Here is a 20,490-nt window from a genome sequence, read left to right as displayed (position 1 = left end):
GAATTGAGGCGAATATTTGTAATGTTTAGAGGTTGTTGTGTTTAATATTCATGAGAATATTTGTCATTGTTCAAATGATAATAAACATTAGCATAAAGCATATTTGTCCACTCATATGTTGATAAGAGTATTAAAAACTTGAAAAATGTTCCTCTAAGGTACATTTAGAACAGATCAAAAATGTGCGATTAATCGCGATTAAATATTTTAATTGACTGACAGCCCTAATTGAAATGCATTAGTTCGTATCACCTTGTATGGATCAAGTCACATGACCAGAACTAACTTTCTGAATATTTGAGCAGTGTTCTTAATTTTTAGGTACATCTAAAATTAAAGAGTGGAAAAGATAATCAGTAGTTGGAAAATGTTAAGTCAACAGGGATTTTCTAAAGATTCCATTGACAAGTGTAAAGCAAAACATTGTAAACATACAGGAAAGTCTTGAATCTCTTAATACAACCATTATTCTCACCATCAATACTGTTTCAACACTTGCAAATCAATCAATACCTGAGTTTTACTAAAAAAGCACTTTATTAATCAAGCAGATTTTCTCTTTTTCAGAATGGAATGATATGAAAGATCTTAAGTTGAGAGTCCGTCTCCTTTGGAGATGAAAAAAATCGAAGGCATAATGAATAAGCAGACATTTTAAAAAAACTCAAAATGAGTCAAAAGTGCTCAGTCCCAGCCGTCTTTGTCGCGGGGCGTGGGAGAGAAGGCCTGGCTCAGACTGCTCCGGGTCTGGACTGAAGCCAACTGCCGACCAGGTTTACATTTCTTGCCAAATTATCATTGGCAAACCATGAGGAGGGCGCTGCTTTAAAAAAAAAAAAAAAGAAAGAAAAAAGACATCGCCAACCTACTACAGTAGAGATCAAAGAGAAACATCAGCAGCATCCTCAACCTCTGATTACTCAACAACACGCTGCGTGTGGCTCCTCCCCCTCACTCTGAGAGGGCGGAGCAAAGCTGCATTGGAGAAGGAGTCAGCAAAGTGGTCAGCACAGGCAGTCCTTGAAGATCATAGTTGATGTGTGGAGTGGTCGATCAGTCATTGTGCTATAGCTTGATGGTGCCAGTGGGCAGGCTACTGTTACACAGTCTGTAGTAGCGCAGGTCGTTCACCAGCCGCTGCACGCTTTGAGTGAACGAAGGCAAGTCCTGGAAAGAGGAGAGAAAAGAGGAAATAAATGTCAATCTAGACAGGAGTTGTTTAGAGGGCAGAAAACCACATTGAAAGCAGCAACTACTCCCATGACTACAGGACAAACAAACCAATACGGGAATACCAAGAAACAAAGTGACATGTTTGTGATACTATAGCCAAGAGGATTCTCACAAGCGATAAAACAGATTAAAGATTAGAAGTATTTGAGATGGCTATCATTTGCCAGTCAGAAACAGGGAGACAGAATAAGCCTCAGTGAGCGACAAAGGTTGGACTGTGCTGCTTATCACTGCAACTTAAACACTCTTTAGTATTCACATGTTGACAAATGTATAAATGCTACTGTATGCCTCTCCATGTGCCATGTTGTCAAAGCTGTCTTGCCTCATAATAAACCTACCAGTGGGTTAAAACAAATATTAATACAACTGTTATTCTCACCCGTTCAAGCTTGAAGTTGCGTGCGAGGACAGAGCGCTGGCTGGCGTCCACACCCTGGCAGCCGTTGAGGAACTCTGGCATGAAGGCCGAGAAGAAGGCATCAAAGTCGACACAGGCCATGTTGTAAATAGCGACGGTGATTTCCTCCTGAAGAAGGTCGTGACTTTTATGGAGAAGTACCTGCACTAGCACGTTGATGAAGTGGAAGAGCATGGAGGTCCGGAAAAGCTTCTGAAGTACAATAAAAACAAAGTGATGACATTAGAGTCTATACATGCGTTATAAGCATTCAAACACGGTGTGTGGATGAGGGGAGGTGTTGTGGTAATAACAGGTGAATCCTTTCATTAAGGACATATTATGTAACAGACAATACAAATGGTTAAAAACAATCCCTAGAAAAGTAACTACAGGGAAGTAGTATAGTATAACATAGTATAAACTAATCTAGGTGCTGCCATCTGTTCTTAGTTGTCCTACAGCAGGGCTATTCAATTGGCGGCCCGCGGGCCAAATCCGGCCCCGGGGTGATATTTACCGGCCCTTTGAGTATAATGTTAAAAAGGAATCTACTTTTTTTTTGGGCCAGAGTGCCTTTATTCCAGAGAGGGTGTTAAATGTAGAGAGAGAGGGGAAGACATTGCCTGAAAACTTCGGCGGGCTCGGGTTTCGAACCCACCTACTAGCTACTGTAGTGACTCCTGTCATTGATTGCATCTCTGTGTGAATGATTAGATCATTTCACCTAAATCAAATGAAATGATGTTGACGGTTAGATTAGCTTCACATGTAGGCCTACTGAGTTCTGAACTTGCCATTTAGATCTATAAAGGCCTTGGGCTATGTTGTTTGATTGAACACAACATATGCACTCCACTATGCTGTTGTAGTATTTACTGTATCTGAAGCTCTTAATATGATTGCTCATATTTCAAGCCATCTTGTTCCCGGCCCCTTGCTTTGGATCATTTTCCTCAACCGGCCCCCATTCCAAACTAATTGAATAGCCCTGGAGTACAGACTAGATTTCATTGCGAAACAATAAATATAAAAATATATATATAGCATTTCCATCTAAGCAGCTCGGAAAAAATCCAGTAGCTGTGATTGTCAGTAGATTTACAAGTCTTGACTAAACTGACTGACATTTTCACTAGGACAAACTGCAGAATGCTAAAGGAAAATAAACGTCGCTCTATGACACGCTCCACCCCTTAAAACAAAGATACTGACATCAAAGTTCTACTTACTCTGTGATACAACTTGTGCTTGCTGTTGAGCGACTCTAAATATAAGAGATTCTGCTTGAAGATGTGGATGTCCGGCTGCAGGAAAGACTGTCCAAAAGCCTGGAGAAGACATCAGAATAACAATAAGAGGAGATAGATTTTACATATATTTTAACTGTAGATGAATTAACTACTAATATGATAAGAGCAATTGCTATCCTGAAAAGTAACTAAATAAAAACAGAAACTCAAAGATAAAAGCATAGATTGTCTTTATATTAAAACACTTGTATCCACTGACCTGCATGGCAGCTGTGAACTGGGCCTCGTTCTCCATGGTGTCCTCAGTGGCTCCTCTTTGGACACTGGTTAAGACTGACGTTTTAAAGAAGTACCTCCAGTTTTGGTGAAGTATTTGGTATAGCAACTCAAACATCTCTGCCTTGACATCTGGGGAAGAGCGCTATCAAAGACAAGGGGAATGAAAGACCATCTGTTAAGCGGGAAATGTGATGAATGCCCAAAACAACAGGAATATCATCTCTCATGCTATCGTTTAAGTACCTGACATGACTTCCTTCCGAATACGCAGATACCGCAGGTCTTTCCTTCCTGCAGCGGTCAGACTATACAACCAGCACAGCCCCTAGTTAACCCCCCCCCCCACACACACACACCAACACAGACTATATCACCCCTTGCTGCTAAATACCAACAAACTATGTGCAATATATAAATGCCGTTAATAAATGTGTAATGTATACCTGGCTGCTAAATCCTAAGAACTGTTACAGGATGTGTATTTTTTAAAATTATGTCACTTTTTATTATATATTTTTTTATTATATCATAACTTAGTACTTTTTTTTAATGCATGTCACATATTTAACATTATGTAACATTAAGCTGTCTGTGGCTGTTTTTCCTGCTGTAACTACGCAAATGTCCCCTCCATGGGACTAATACAATAATTTGTGACTACTGTCAACTCTTAATAATAGGTACCTTTTTCTATGATTTCCACTGCTTTTAACTATAAAAAATGATGTGCAAAATACACTTTTGTATAGTTGATTAATATTATTCTGCTACATTAGATACTTTTATAATGCTGCTACTTATCTATTGTTTTACCTTTGGTGTGTACTTGTTTGATTTGATTAATATGTGCTCTTTAGCATGCTTATCAATCCAAAAGCAAACAGAAACAAACACCAAATAAAACTCAAGATAGGAGAGCGCCAACTGACCTCTGCGACGACCGGGTACACCTGCTCCATGCACAGAGAGAGGATGCTGGGTAGGAAAGGCTTGAAAGCTTGACCCGGCTCTTGCACCACCACCTGCAGGATCTTCAGGAACTTCTGCACCACCCTGCAGCCCGCACTGCCCTCCTGCAGAATGCTGGCTGCCAGCTGCTCCCTGCAGCACAGACAAGTGACATCACGATATGCGTTAAGAGTTGTACCAGGTTTCTTATACTCGTAAATGTAAACCTCCATCCATTTAAACAAGTGTGTGATACTGTGCCTTCTATAAGGAATCGTTTTTCTTACCTGGTGAACATGCCGAGGAAAGTTTGAATGATCTGTCCGGTGAACGCTACTCCCATCTGGACTCGCAACGCCTGAAACAGCGTCAAGAAGAAGGCCAACATCTCATCGGTGACATCTGGGGAAGAGGAGAGACAAATAAAAATGCAGGCCAGTACAACAAGCCCTTTGAGATGAAGTAGAAATGAAATAGATTGTAAACAGTCAAAACAGAGTATGGTTAGGGTTACTGAAACATGTTTTTTGACTTGACAAATAGGATTTTCATTCAAAGTAAGATTTGACATTCATGTGCAATGCTGCTTCTTTTTAGCACTATAAACGATATACTAAATGTCCCCCAATCCATCAACTTAGTAACCTCCACTGAAACCTGTGAGGCGTTTCTACAGATATTTGTTGACAAGGTCGCCGCCATCAGAGCATACATCTCATTTCCTTCCCATGATCCATCTGTCATGGACACTTAGCTGTCATGGATCAGTTTGAGCTTGTGTCACTTCCTGCTCTTATGGAAATTGTTGCTCAATTGAAACCCTCGGGTTCTCCAAGCGATGTTGTCCCTGCGCGATTTTTTTTAAGAAATCTGGGACATTGTTGGACTTAACGTTCTTAATATAATTAACAGCAGCCTGACTACAGGAATAGTACCAAAGTGCCTAAAACATGCTGTGGTCCAGCCTTTGATACAAAAAACCAAACCTAGACACCTCTGTTTTTGACAATTTTCAACCTATCTCTAAACTTCCTTTTATGTCCAAAATCTTAGAAAAAGTGGTACTGAAGCAGTTGCAGTCTTTCTTAAATGTGCATGGCATTCTTGAGGTATTCCAGTCTGGGTTTAAACCCCTCCACAGCACTGAATCTTCCCTTTTAAAAGTTTGTAATGACCTGTTTTTAGCTACTGACTCTGGGAACAGTTCTTATACTTTTAGACCTTACAGCTGCCTTCGACACTAGATCACAGCATTCTCATTTCTCGCCTGCAGCATTCTGTGGGAATCAGTGGTACTGCTCTAGACTGGTTTAAGTCGTATCTGTCTGAAAGAAGTTTGAATGTAAACCTTGATGATTTTACTTCCTCCTCTGCTCCTCTCCCGTACGGGGTACCCCAAGGCTCCATTCTTGGGCCGATTTTATTTTCCCTGTACCTGCTCCCCCAGGGCCGCCATCATTACAAAATATGGCGTTTCATTTCATTTTGATGCAGATGACTCGCAAATCTACATGCCCCTAAAATAAATGACCCAAACCCTCAGCAACGTCTGTCTGACTGTCTGCAGGACATCAGAGCCTGGATGGCCTTGAACTTTTTAAAATACAATGAACAAAAGACCGAGGTGATAATGTTTGGACCCAGTGGTGGTCCCAATGCCCCGCCTGTGCTGGATTCTCTTGTCCCGTATGTGAAACCCATTGTAACAAATCTGGGTGTACGGATTGATCGTGATTTTAAACTAGACAAACAGATCAATTCTGTGGTCAAATCCAGCTTCTTTCAGCTAAGAATTTTAGCAAAGGTCAAGCCTTTGTTTTTTGAGATTACATAATGACACGGACATGGATTTTTTTTAACATGTAATGTTATCATTATGCATGTAGTATTAAAAAGGCAGAGAAGCATCCTTACACACATTACCACACTACAGTGCATACACTCATAGCCCCCCGTTACAGGAGAAGTAGCTACAGAAAAGTGAATGGAGTGATCATCTTTATATTATGATGGAACATTTAAAACAAACTCTAGATGGAGAGCCAAACGGTAGCTTTGAGACACTGACCTGGCTGCTGAATAAACACTGGGAAAAGGCTGAGGGACACTTGGACCGACTCCTGGAGACTCTGGTAACAGATCTGCCGGGATTTGGTGGATTCCCCAGAGACGCTGTCCACTAGGTCTCTGAGCACAGGCAGGGTCTGCTGTATCACCGCTTTCACTACAGTAGAGACAAGATGGTCATAAATCACAATTAGAGCAGGAAAAGTATGAGAGGGTGGGGAAAAAGAGAACATACAGAGAGTAACAAATCCAAAGAGAAAGAAATACTGACTGTTATTCAGATCGGGTTGCCGTGGAGTAATGTTCACCGTCCCTCTTATTCCCTTATACTCTCGAGTGAGTGCTGCCAAGAGGCTGGCGTGGTTGCTGGAGCGCGTCTGCCACTGCTGCTCACTCTCTGGTAAATTTGGCCACGGGAGCAGCAGCATGTTGGACAAAGCCCTGCACACCAACATGTGAGCCTGTATGCACACACAACACATACACAGAGTTTATAATCCATATAGAGGACATTTTAAAAGTTTTAAGGGGAAGAAAAACAAATACACATTCACAAACAATCCATCTTATAAACTATAAAAGTCCTATGAAGCTTCACCTGCTTCTTGAAACTTAGTAAAACATTGAATAACTTCATATCATGTGAAAAAGCAACCACCATGTACCTCTTGGGGGAGTCTGCGGGGGTGATTCTCTGTTGTGATGAGGTTGAAGATGTTCCGGACAGCTGGCAGCGTGACCAAGAAGACCGGGCGCACCGTGGAGGTGATGGAAACCATCAGATGGCACGAGGAGAGCAGCAACTTCTCAGGTACCTGGAGGTAAAGACAACATGGGAGTTTAAAGAAGAACCACATGGTAGTAACACTGATCTCCTTTCACTATCTCAGCCCAACCCACTCTTCCTCCCACATTACTCTGAACTATTACTTCAGGAAATTGTGTCGATACAACGTTTTCATTGTTACCAAGGTGGTTGCTAGGGACGCTGCTATCGATATTATTTCTGTTATGTTGTGTAACTGTTTAATGGTGTTATCTTTATTGCTACCCCCTTCCCCGTCAATGTATAGTGTTGGTCCACAGCGCAAACATATTAGTTTAACAAAATCTGCATCTAAAATTGTGGCATAGATACGTTATTTTCCCCTGTGCAATTCTCCATTTACTCAACAATAACACATCATTATCCTTGTGTTTATTTATTCGTTTGATTAATAAACACAAGTTGGAGTCAGTCAGGACCGAGGGTCGGAGCAGCTCATTTGCTTTACAGAATATTACACCCGGAAGTAAGTATTCTAATCTCTCCACTTCGCTTGACAAACCCCGTGATAGTCCTCAAGCTCTGTGATTGGAGAGTGTGCCGAGCGTCGAACAGCACTTGAAATGGGATGGAACCACGGTAGACTGTCCAAAACTGGATTTGAACGGGTCCACCCCGTCCCCCACCCCGTCCCCAGAACTACACATGCTGGCTATTGTGTGTTTCGCAACATGTTCTCTATCTATGGCACGTCTCTACTGGGAGTTGTAGTTTTAAAAGACATTTTCGTAAATGTTCCCATAATAAGAAGTGGCCAGTATTAAACTGTGTACATCCCTGGAGGTTTAGGGGATAGGAAACACTCAAATTTAAAACATATAATTAATAAATGGGTGAAAATTGCTTGTGCCCATAATGGGCAGCATTAATATATACCCACATGCCAGCTAAGGTCAGAAGAGCTTTATTTAACAGCTGGTCTTATGTCTGTGACCCCTGTTGTTAATTGATAAGCCTGAAACATGCACTTGTCAAGGTTCAGAGGCACATTTTGCAAATATGGCAGTAGCCATCGATCATCTTAAGATAAGATATACTCTATTGATTCCAAGTTGGAAACATTTGCGTTACATCAGCATGTGTAACAGTTGTAAATATGCAGTGGTGTTTATTTGTAAATCATTTATATCACACAAATTCTGTGTTTTATATTTAATAATTCTGTGTTCTTTATTTATTGATTGTTCAATACCTGACAAGGCCGGAGATGAAAAACTTTGGTCGCAGGTTCCTCAACAGTGCATTACAAGACATCTATCAACATGTGTGTATACCTCCACCATTAAACTGTCATATTCTGCACATTTCTTATACTATCTACATACATCTTATAAGAGTATAATACATATGTATAATATCAGTTAAAATAAGTGCTTCAACATAGTTAACATTGCTGGAGGTATACACAACGTTTTTCATTCATTGCATAACTACACCATAGTTGTGTAGGCCTATATGATATGTCAATAAACCTTAGAAAATCTTGAAATCTTGAAAGGGATGTGCAAACTAGTCATTATATACAGTCTTTAATTAACTATTAGTAGAGAATAACGAGTAATGAATATACTTTATAGGGATCCTATTAATATCTAATAATAAAAATAATGAAATTCAATAACATGCTTTAACCACTAGGTGTCCCTTTCTATCAGCTCTGCACCTTTATGGTGTAAATACAGCCTATCTACCAATTGGATCAAATATAAAAGTCAGCCGAATTAGTGTTGATACTGCAAGGAGACGTATTGTGTGAAAAGAAATGTAAGATGTTGTTTAATGGCTGATATATTTATGATCCACGTCACGTTTTCAGTTCCTCATGTTTGTCTAGAAGTCTTCTCATCAGGGCTCTATAAATAGAGAACTACGGCAGATATGTAATATTTAATGCAGCCGAACCGTGTATTACAATGCCGTTATGTGATGACCTCTAAAGAGAAAAGCAAGCACACTCGGAATAAAATGTTTTCGGTCTGTTTCCGGTATTTGTTAATGACGATGTGCTGTGAGATGTGAGACTGGAATTGCACAGGGGAAAATAACGTAGGCTATCTTTAGATGCGGATTTTGTTAAACTAATACGTTTGCGCTGTGGACCAACACTATAAATTGACGGGGAAGGGGGTAGCAATAAAGAGAACACCATTAAACAGTTACACAACATAACAGAAATAATATCGATAGCAGCGTCCCTAGCAACCACCTTGGTAACAATGAAAACGTTGTATCGACACAATTTCCTGAAGTAATCTTCGTAATAACTAGCAAACTAAAGATCATGTACATCCACTGCACACATAATCTGAAATAACAACTCATATTTCTCGCATCAAATGACATCAAAAGGCATTTTAATGGGCAAACTAACTTTAAAATAGGCATTTTCCACCGAGAATAAAACGAAGTTCGGCCATGTTTATTTTTTCTGCAGGGAGAAATGTGAAGATCACGTGACATAGACGCCAGCCATTGGAATGAATGGTGAAAAAAAACGTAGGGATCTTACAATTTCAGAGGCGTTTTTGTAGAAATACTACGTCCTACGTTGTGGACCAACGTAGTTATTACACGTTTTTTTATGAGACTGGGTTGGTGTTACTCGTGTCCTAAAATCCCTTCATAATACATTTAACATATATTATATTTATGCATTATAAACAGGGCTGCACATAACTGGTGCGCAGGTGCACCTCCGCCAAAAGAAGAGCACCGGGTCATTTGAAAAAAGGCGCATTTGCGTACCAACATTGAGAGAGAGAGGGAGAGGGAGAGAGAGAAGAGAGAGAAGAGAAGGGAGAAGAGAAAAGAGAGAAGAGAGAAGAGAGGAGAGAGAGAAAGATATTTGCGAGTTGCATATGAACTCAGGGCCGGCCCGTAGCAAATAAAGTCAAGACCCCCTCAAAAGTTACGGTTTATTTCATTTTAAGGATGAGCACCAAGCAACATCTCCAGGTGCTCCTTTGAGAACCAGGGCAAACAAGTTATGTGCACCCCTGATTATAAAACACAAAAGGAAGCTTCTGTGAACAGGGGCTCAAGGGTAAGTGTTGGTGGATATGTCCGTAACACACTTCCTCCTTAATGTTTGAGCCATGTTTGACCAATGATCAATTTGAATGTCTTCATTGATCCAAATAAGAGATTCTGCATTTATCACATTAAAGCCCATGCGTTGACGATAATAATCAGTGATACATTAGTCCAAGGCTGACTTCTCCAATCATATCACATTAAAGTAAAAGTATGAGGCAAGATACCTTTGATGTGATGAGTGGGCTACTGGCATCTATTGTAGATGTGATGAGGTTCATGAACTGGCTCTGGTTCTGACTGTGGACCTCACTGTAGAACTGTGCCAGCCAATGGGAGTAGGCTTGCAAAGCAGCAAGGGCCTGAGCGTGTCTGTAAAAAACACAAACACACAGTTAACAACAAAGGCGTTTTGCATTAAATAAAACATACTCTCTTACTAATTTACAGTATGATAAGAGACTCAGTTTATCACCAAATTACTAGCTAGCTAAGTGATTGCTTTATGTGAAAGGAAAACTCCGGATCATTTGCAGGCAGGATTTGGCTTTTGTTAAGGCTGAGAAAAAGGGCTGTTTAGTGCCTAAATTCAACCAAACATTCGCACAATCAGTGCCCTTATCATTTTTCACAGGGTTGTCTTGTTATTTGAAGCGGGAGCTTTTCATAATATAAACAATTGTTCCCCTATACAAGAACAGTGACCTCCATGTGAAGGCCGGGTTGTGCTTCAAACATGTGATACTCACACGTCGATGAGGTCTGGTTTGAGCACAGAAGGCACAGCGGTCTCCAGGTCGTAAAGACTCGTCTGAGAGCCGTAGCAAGTCACTTCAACCAGCCTTGAAAAAGAAAAACACACACGGTTCATTATGAGTTTCTGCTCTTTAAATAGAACAATCCACAGAATAGCACTCTGTCTGGTTTAAACACAAAGCCCATTTTAACCCTAATGAAAATAAATAGAACGCCAAAACAGACACAAAACAACTGTCGAGTGAGTTGAAAACCAGATATATTGAGTATACATTTTTTCTATAGACTGCCACAGTGACGTGTCCTAAAACCCGGATGCAAGTTAGCATTTGACCACTTCCGGTTCCTTCGACAAAAAGCACATTGAAGAGACAGATCACGTTTTGTTCAGCCGGATAATATCCACATGTCTACCCTATAATTTTCTAATCATAAATCTATCGATTAGATTTATGATTATACAATTATAAAAGTAGGGTAGACATGTGGATATTATCCGGCTGGACAAAACGTGATCTGTCTCTTCAATGTGTGAGGTCACTGTGGCACTCTATTAGAAACATAAAAAAAAAACTGCATGGTATTGGAAGAAGAATAACTTTGTAATGTTTTAGAAGAGTTTAAGAGCACTGACCTCTCCACCACTGCCAGCGCGTCATTGAAACGTGCAGCAAAGACCTCCCCGATGAAATGCTCCGCCAGGCGGCCCACAGCCTGCAGGAGGGAGCTGAGGTCCCGGAGAGAACAGTGCAGGCGACGGCAATCGTTCTCTGCAGAGATATTCAGCCTCCGACCTGAGAGAGGGACGACACGATTAGGGCATTGCAACATTTTATATATAAAATTAGCTTCATCAAATGTGAATATAGCTCATAACATGAATGCTTACTTGTTCCAGTGGTGACAATAAACTGCTGCAGACCAAGGTATACGTCCAAATTATCCTGGAGCACTGGAAACTTTAGAGAGAAAAGAGGAAAAATGAAGGCTGTCACCAACTGGAATAAATCACCATACGTTACTTGACGTGTAAAAATAATATATTTTAAATATTGTCTATTTTCTTTCTTTACATTATTGTGTAGGTTATAAATACAAACAAGGAACATGCACAATACAGAAGTAAAGGTTTCAAAAGAAAACCAAATTATTGAACCATATTGAATAAAACTAAATTACAGTTTTATGAAGAATTTGTGCTTAAATAAAGTTATGACAGCATTTTCACTACATACAGGATTTTACTAAATATTTCAACTCATTTCTGATGCGACAGCAGATTCAGTGTTTTTGTCTTTTTATATGACAAAGACCAGAGTAGGTTTTTTTCCTTTTTATTCTCAGTAAAGTTAGCTGGAAGTGATGTTATGTAGCAATGCTGTGCTTTGTGTGGAGTGAGAACTGTGCTGGTCCAACACAGTACTTTATACGATGTGAAAAAGTGTTTAAACTGCTTAACATGACTCTGTTTGAGGTGAACTGACGCACACCAGGCAGCCAGTCACGGCCAGGTTGTCTAATATAATATTAAAGTCAGTATTACTTGAATGCGATGGGAAGCTACACAAATAAGGCACCAAGAAAATAGTTGTCCACGTCAGCGTTGACGAAAATCTCCTGCAGCTAATTTGGTACTTATAGATGACTACCACAACACAGACTATATCACACCTTGCTGCTAAATACCAACAAACTATGTGCAATATGTGCAATATATAGATGCCGTTAATAACTGTAATATATACCTGGCTGCTAAATCCTTAGAACTGTTACAAGGTGTGTATTTTGTAAATTGTGTAACTTGCTACTGTTAAATACCAACCACCTATGTGCAATATATATATAGATGCCGTTAATAACTGTGTAATGTATACCTGGCTGCTAAATCCTAAGAACCGTTACAGGATGTGTATTTTTTTTAAATTATGTAACTTTTTATTATATCATAACTTAGTACTTTTTTTTTAATCCATGTCACATATTTAACATATGTAACATTAAGCTGTCTGTGGCTGTTTTTCCTGCTGTAACTACGCACATTTCCCCTCCATGGGACTAATAAAGGTATTCTGATAACTGTACAAAACGCCAATGGGACACCAACAATAAACTCTTACCAAAGTAGTGAATGCATGGGATGGGAGCAGCTCCATCACCTTGGCAACCACCTCCAGACTCTGACGCAGGTACCTTTGCCACTCAGTCTGTTGCTATAGTTCCCAAACGAAAGAGAACAGTTAGACTTTAAAGTTAAGATAAAGGTCTTTGAAATGTGTGCCTGTCTAAAAGAATGCTAATATTAAAATAGTCTTTTGGTATACATCTTCAAAACAGGACACACAATATTATGTTAAAAAGCTGCAACTGACAGACTGTAAAATGAAAGGAAATCGTTCTTACGTCATCATCCAGCGTCTCATCATCCAGCTCTTCTAACTGGGCCTGATTGTATCTGAACTGGATGCGATTCAGAACTTCCCTTAACAGAAGAACTAAGGCATCTTTGTACCTGTCCAACCACACACAAATATAATCATAGAACACGTTATTAACAACCCATCAGGCATTTTATACGCTTCTTTTCAAATGTTTGATATGTCTGCATTCATTTGAGATAATTGATTATGAGAGACTTACCTATTCAGAACACTTTCTCTGTCAGCGAGTCTGCTTTTGATTTTGGTTGTTAGAAAATCCAAAAAGACGCTCCATATATCCAAACAGGCGAAGTAGCCTTCATGGGTAGGCTGTTAGACCAATGAGAAACAGGCTTTGTTAGCAGAAACAAACAACCTGTGCTGTATAAGCAACTGCTTGACACATTTATCGTTACCTGGTTGAAGGTGTACTTGAAAAGCAGGCCAAGAAACTCTACAATTGGAAACTGAGGACTGGACTCAATCCGCCTCAAGTGAACACTAACAAAGAGGCGCAGAAAATCTGTGAACTTTTCCAAGTAACTGCAAGAAGAAAGAGAACAAAAAATGAACCAAACAAACCATTCAAGTTGTAAACATGTTCCACTCAGCCGTTACTTTATACAGTCTGTGCTGGTTGATAATAACAACATTTGTTAAACAAAGATCAGGGGCCTACGTTGTAAGAGAGTGTTGTAATAGCTAGGCCATCATTTACATGTCGACAGCACACAATGCTCCTCATGTATCTGCACATACTACAAAACATGAAAGCATGAAGTAGTAAGATAACTATTGGGATGTCACAGGTGAGGATAGGTGACGAAATCAATCTCAGTAACTTATGATCGGTAGTGAACTTGCAAAAAAACGTAGTATTAATGGTATAGTTTATATGTATCAGAAAGAAAGATTTGATCAGAAAGACACACGTGACAGAGCTAGGGTAAAGAGCAACAGTTATAAAACAAAAGCATTTTTGAGGGATGGACTTCTAAGAAATACCGCAGAGAAACTTCTGACTGCAAATTAGATTGAAAAAGAAAGCAAATATGATGAGTTGTGACCACAGGGTGAAGTTGTCATGTAGAATACACTGTCGTCTGCGAGCACTTATGAACAAACACTCGTGTGAACCAATGGACTGAGCCATACCTCTCATCAAGTTCCTGTAGGCGGGTCTTGACTGTATGAGCGTTATTCTCTCGTGTCAGCCTCTGCAGGAGGAAGAAGGTCTGCTGGAACATGCGCAGCAGGTACTCCTCAAAATCCATTGGCACACAGTTCTTTGACACAAGCTCATTGACGCAGGTCATAGCGAGCACCCCAAGCCGGGCTCGGTCCACCTTGCTGCCCTCCGTCTGCTCTCCGTTTCGCCCGCCTCCATTTGATGTGGGGGGCATTGTCCCAGGATTAAGCTGACCGTTAGAAGAGGAGGAGTTCGAGGAGATGAAGCATCCTGTCTTGGCCTTTGTCCGAATATCACAACCAAAACGTGCAAAATGAAAAATGGATGCCAGCAGGGTGGGTGTGATGCTTGTGGACAAAGGGATCCAGCTGAACAGGTGAGCTAAACACTCCAACACCAGACAACAGAGCTGCTGACTCTCATTGTCCAGCGCCGCCATGGGCTGGCACAGCAGCTTTGAATACTGACTGCCCTGAAACAAATTGCCCAGCAATTCCACTGATAGATTGAAGAGACAAAGAAATAAGGTGTGGTTAATAAACAACAAACCTCTTGATAAATGCTTCATATTTTCAGTCAGGAAACACATCCAGGATTATCCCACATGGCAGATGTATGTTACAAAAGCACCATTCACTTACCACTTTCCCTTGAGCTGGGTGAGGGAGGCGGCGTTGAAGCTATGACACTGTGCTTGTCCCAATAGGTCTCCAAGATACCTGCAAAACAAGATGTGACAAGAACCCACTTATCCACCAATACTGAAGGTTTTTCACCAAAGCATCTGTTGAAGTCAGATGTAAACCTTATTAGCTAGTTGTACCAGAGGAGGGTTATATATCCAATTTAAATCTCATTCCTGTAGATGAACCTGATAATAACATATGCTGATGTGCATGTATCACTCATTAGTTCTGCAACATTATTAAAAGGTTATTCTCACCCGTCAACAATCCAAGCACTGTGGGTACCTGCTCCAGCAGCAGTTTACGTAGCTCATCTTTTCTGGAGACACTGAGGTCTTCTCTAGGACACGCAAGTTCCTCTGACGTTGTTTTCAACATCACCAACCCCAACAAAGACAGAGCTGGGGACTGGATCAACTGCAGTTCACAAGAGATTGACAGACAAAAGCTTCATGAGCAAAGACAAACACTATTGAATTTCCTCCACAAAATACAAGTCCTACCAAACGGTTTGGTTCAACGCAAGGGAACCACTAGGGTTGGTCGACAGTACAGCGTTAACTCACTGCATTGAATAGCACAGGCGGGCATTTTTTTAATCATTAAAACAAAGAATAACTAGCATTCAGAAAATGTCATATTAACCTCCACACAGCAAATGAACTATTAAGAAATGTTTTGCTTGTCATCTGTTCGCTAAATGAACCATCAGACAAGATGCAACATGCTCGATTGTATGTGGTTCATCCTTTTGGTTGAATCATTTCCTGCAGGAAACACTCTTGTTTACTTAATCTATTACTTTCTTCTGCTCATATTCTAGTGATACAGTAAAAGAGACACTGTTTTGAAAGGAAAGAGGGGACATAACTTGCAGAAAAATAAAAATGAAAAGTGCGAAATGTGGCGTAATTGTCCCTAAAGGGTCCAAAATGTACATTAAATCATATCTTGTAAACACTGGATATCTCCAAACTGCTCTTATGGCAGCCACTCTTTGATTATTCAAAGCATGCTAATAGCAAAGATTTCTTTCATGACTGCGTTCCGGGGCAATAAACTAAAAATAAAAAGAAGACATTGAGCAATTTTCTTGTGGGTCATATTATAGCTTCTGCACTTCCCCATGTCGAGCAACATCCTCATAACAGTGACTATTTAAAAACACCTTGTTCCAAATGTTACACGATAATAGAAAGTAAACATGAAATGCATTCAAATACATTTGACAGAGCAGGGCTTACCTGAAGTGTGTTTGTAAAGAAATCATGGTAGAACATTGGCCAGTCCTGGCGACCAATGTCCACAATGACTTTGCACAGTTTGTTACGGATAAAATAGGGCACCAATTTGTGCTGTGCAAGTAGGAGTTTAGGCAGACAGCTGCGAATCTCCATCTTGTCTTGTGAAGCAACGCCGATCCACATTTTGTTCACTAGGTTCTGAAATAGAAATTGGACAATCAGATGTTAAAGCTGAGTCTAAAGGCGATCAGAAAAGCTTTTTTTTTTAAAAACATTACACCATAATCTCTCCAACTAGTAATTCTTGTGAGATGATTTTTATACTTTTAGTTTGTCAAGAATTTATTTTTAACATTACAGTGCCCACTTAACTCACATTTCATTAAAAACATAATGTTGCAAAAAAAAACACAACTTTAATCTGATGTACTTTACACGTTGTGCTGAGGACCCCTGGATGTATAGATGCCAAATTAAGTGCAAGTTGGACAGAAGACGTGTTCAATATTAATATTAAAAAACTGTGCTGTTTGCAGGAGCGCGGGCAATCTACAGCGTTCTGCAGACGGAGTCCAACATGTCGTTTGAACCGGGCAGGTGTTGTTCTTTCCCCCTCCCCGGAGGGTAACACTATATTCCCCTGGTGTACGACTCAAAACTCACTTGTAACTAATTAACCGCTAATTAAATCCACGATCCAAATTAGGGACGCATGAGTTTTGTCAATGCAAGAGACTTATATCCCAACTTGGAAATGACCTCTGCTCAGTGTACCTCATCGGTTTTTCTGATTGTGCGTAGCCATGGCTTGGTTGTGTGAAACTATGTCATGGCAGATGTATTGCTCAGGACCCAAGGTGTTAATTGTATAGTTGTTATGAGCAGCGGGTCTCAAGAAAGCTAAAAGCAGCAACACCACAGGCCAAGCATTCTGCCCTTTCCGAAAAGGCATGTTGTGAAAGGGCACTGTAGTAATAAGGCGAAAGTATGGAGTCACAGGATGTTCAGCCTTTGATCCATTGCTAAATGTATTACACATTAAGCTAACTTGTTTTCGGAAATTATTGAAATTATGAAACAGGAACAGGAAGAAACACATTTTTGTTCTTAGTAGCTATGAAACAATACCTTTCTCTGTGTACGGTCTTATTTTAAGAGCATGACAAGGCCCCAGACAGTAAAAGGAACTACAAATATGTATTTTCTACCTATAGGACTTACTTCAAATACTGTGAGGCTGTACATCATGACATACTCATTCCGAGTATTGGAGAGAAAGAACAAGCAGTGGCGCCACGCTCCAGTCTGCTGTGCAAAGTTATTCAGCAGCTCTTCTGCAGAAAAAAGGAAGTAGGCATGATCTCTGACAGAGGTACATGAAAATGAATTTTCTCACATGTAGACAGACCGAAAGTAATGCGTCACAACACAGGAAGTGTGTAAAAAGGCAACGCAAAAAACAGCAGAAAGGAAAGCAAATAATTTCAGGTAACAATAAACACTCTACAGAGACAAATCATAGACTACAGTATTCAGTATACACTACATGTATTTTGGGATCCAGATCTATCAACTGTTTGAAGAATTCTTGAGTCCTTTTTCTTTATTTGACGAATCTATTTTTAAAAAGATAAGGTCACATGTACACTATAATTAAGTAAAGAGCAAGGGGAGACCTACAATTGTTTCACATTGAATAAAACACAACCTCAAATTGTAAATTAATGTGATATTTATCTGATCATAGGAAAATGTCGGACTAAATGTCTTCCCTTTTCATTATTTTAGAGATAAGTCCATTGCTATTTCCTTTACAAACCAGCGGAAACACACCTGAAAGTACGTGCTGACCATGCCAATTATTTAATTTGTGCTGGTAGGGTTTTCAAGGACACACTTACCTATTTCTCTCTTTCTCTCATTAGTTGTGCAGCTGTGAAAGAACTCGGTCATTAGGCCCTCCAGTGCACGCAGCGATGTCTCCTCTGAAGCCTAGAGGAAACAAAATAAAGCACATTCAATTACAAAGCTCCATTTTGTTGTTTCTATATGACAATGTGCATAACCAAAACCACTGAATACAGTATTAGTGTCGCAATCATCAATTCATCAGAATGAGAGAAATCTATCGGTTTGACGGATACAATTCAATGGTGTGTTTGATGGAGAATACATGCACAGAAGAAGCTCAACTTAAGACAAATCATTTACTTTCAATGAAAAAGAAACCCATCCTGACAGTGAAGAGAATAGTTAATTACCATTAACTCATATTCATTATGCATTTAACATTCAAGTAGGTTCTTTACAACAAATAGCTGTATGCATTCAACATGTTTCCCTGTAGGCTAATTTAAAGAAGACGCATTTTGTATGATGGTCATTGCAGACAGGCTACTTAATGATTTAAACACATTTTCTTGTACATACATCATGCCTGAACATAGCAGCCCCCCCTATCAATCAATAATGTTGTGAACGTTTGGCATGGTCTCATGGAAATGTAGTTAACACATTGCAATACTACAGTTCACAAATGCAATCTGATTGGTTTATAGAGTTCAGTATTGAAGATTGTATGAGGCAAGCTGTACTCAAAATAACTGCGTTATATCAATTGTAATACCACGCTTCTGCAGGGGGAGGAAGTTAGGCCCTGCCTAGCATAAACGAGATAGCAAATAGAGATTTTAAAGAGCAGATCCCGTGGCAGGCAGGTCTGAATTCCTCGAATGAGCCACAACTTGCCGAGGCTCAACACTACTCCCTGCAAATATTCTGTTTTGCAAGATGGGCGTCTTGTATCGTGAAATGGCTTTAAGGAGCTGTCACATCCCGTGAAGTAACGTTACCTGGCCTCACAAACCGTTATATGGATTGACAGATATGGAAAGGCCGCAATGCATGTCTCATACACGATTAAACTACACGTAGAGTCATTTAAACACATTATGAATAGATAACTGTGGGTCGCCCTGTTCAAATAATACGAATAAGAACCGTATGCACCCACGTTAGCTGTTAGCAAACAAGACAGGAAGACAACGTGAAGTAAGTAATACGTGTTAAATGTAACTTACCATGTTTAGCTGGCTCAGATGCTTGCTTCAGTTTACTCTTTCGCGGATTAATTACAGTTATAAGACAACATTTCCCCTTTAGCTAGCCAAGTGTGTAGCTAACGTTAGCTATGGTGTTGCTGGCTAACGTGACCGCAGAGGGGGCTCATCATGGTCTGCTAGTCTACACACAAGCTAGAAATCGTTGGCGTCGCTGACTTTACTTACAATAACAACACTGAATTAATTTCACTAGAAATCAGAATAAAACGCCTACCAAGCATATAGGCTTCAGGTTGAAAGGGCTACGTCGAATTGGTCAGTTAACGGCATTCTCGTTTAAATGCATTTACCGTTGAGTAAGATAACAAACCGCTGTTTCTGTGAAACATCTACCTCAAGCACCGGAGAAATGTGCAACGTTAATTAGCTTTCTATAGCTCGAAGCTAGCTGCTAGCGTTGCAGCGGATGGCTAACTCGCTAGCTCTTCTAGAAAGATGAAGGCATTATTTGCTAGCTGTCAAACATATACATGCCTCTCTATGGCTGTTGTTAACTTGCCTTTCCCGTTAGTAATTTCACAGCGGGTGAATATGCACACAATACATCGGGCAGATTTGTAAAACCACTACATATATAATACTCTGCGCTCTTGTTCCTGTTATTCCCTCTTCTCAGTGCTTAGGGCGGCTCAAAGATACAGCTAGCTTGCTGCAGGTTACAGGGTTCGCTTCGTAACTTCCTCTTTAGCTGCAAAAAATCCACCAAACCAATCAGCTTGTGTCAAGTCAGTCACAATAATAAAAGCACGATTTCCGCTCCTTTAAAAACACTTTGACAAATACTTAAGACAAAGTTTAAAGTTTCACTAAAGACAACAATTGTGTATTTGTATACGCGAGCACATACATTTATAGAGTAAGAGGCCTTTGTTTTCGAAGAGAAAGACAATCTGCTAACTTAATACTTTCCCCTGTTATATATTGATTCTAAGTCTAACTAAAATCATTTTTTAAAGTTTTCACATCATGGTTCCAAAGGTACAAAATAAATGTAGTGGAGTAAAAGTACACGATTTACGTCTGAATTGTAGTGAGGT

The 20,490-nt window shown here is 40.0% G+C and overlaps 1 protein-coding gene across 1 annotated transcript; it reads right to left on the bottom strand.

Moving 5' to 3' along the window:
• Positions 1-518: 518 nt before the first annotated feature.
• On the bottom strand, positions 519-20,136 carry xpo6 (exportin 6). The gene is made up of 24 exons (XM_034212977.1): positions 19,412-20,136; positions 18,233-18,323; positions 17,553-17,665; positions 16,332-16,529; positions 15,345-15,504; positions 15,043-15,120; positions 14,368-14,899; positions 13,629-13,755; positions 13,433-13,542; positions 13,196-13,304; positions 12,913-13,005; positions 11,685-11,754; positions 11,430-11,589; positions 10,789-10,881; positions 10,267-10,411; positions 6,846-6,995; positions 6,452-6,641; positions 6,182-6,337; positions 4,401-4,515; positions 4,095-4,266; positions 3,146-3,307; positions 2,866-2,964; positions 1,616-1,846; positions 519-1,167 (listed from the first exon to the last, which is right to left on the bottom strand). The coding sequence occupies exons 1-24, from the start codon at positions 19,412-19,414 to the stop codon at positions 1,066-1,068; spliced, it is 3,459 nt and encodes a 1,152-aa protein (XP_034068868.1). The 5' UTR covers positions 19,415-20,136; the 3' UTR covers positions 519-1,065.
• Between the last annotated feature and the right edge of the window lie 354 nt (positions 20,137-20,490).

The sequence above is a fragment of the Gymnodraco acuticeps genome, unplaced genomic scaffold, assembly GCF_902827175.1.
Source record: "Gymnodraco acuticeps unplaced genomic scaffold, fGymAcu1.1, whole genome shotgun sequence".
Taxonomy (NCBI): Eukaryota; Metazoa; Chordata; class Actinopteri; order Perciformes; family Bathydraconidae; genus Gymnodraco; species Gymnodraco acuticeps.
The sequence above is the reverse complement of the archived record's forward strand: the minus strand, read 5'-3'. Positions and strand labels throughout refer to the sequence as shown.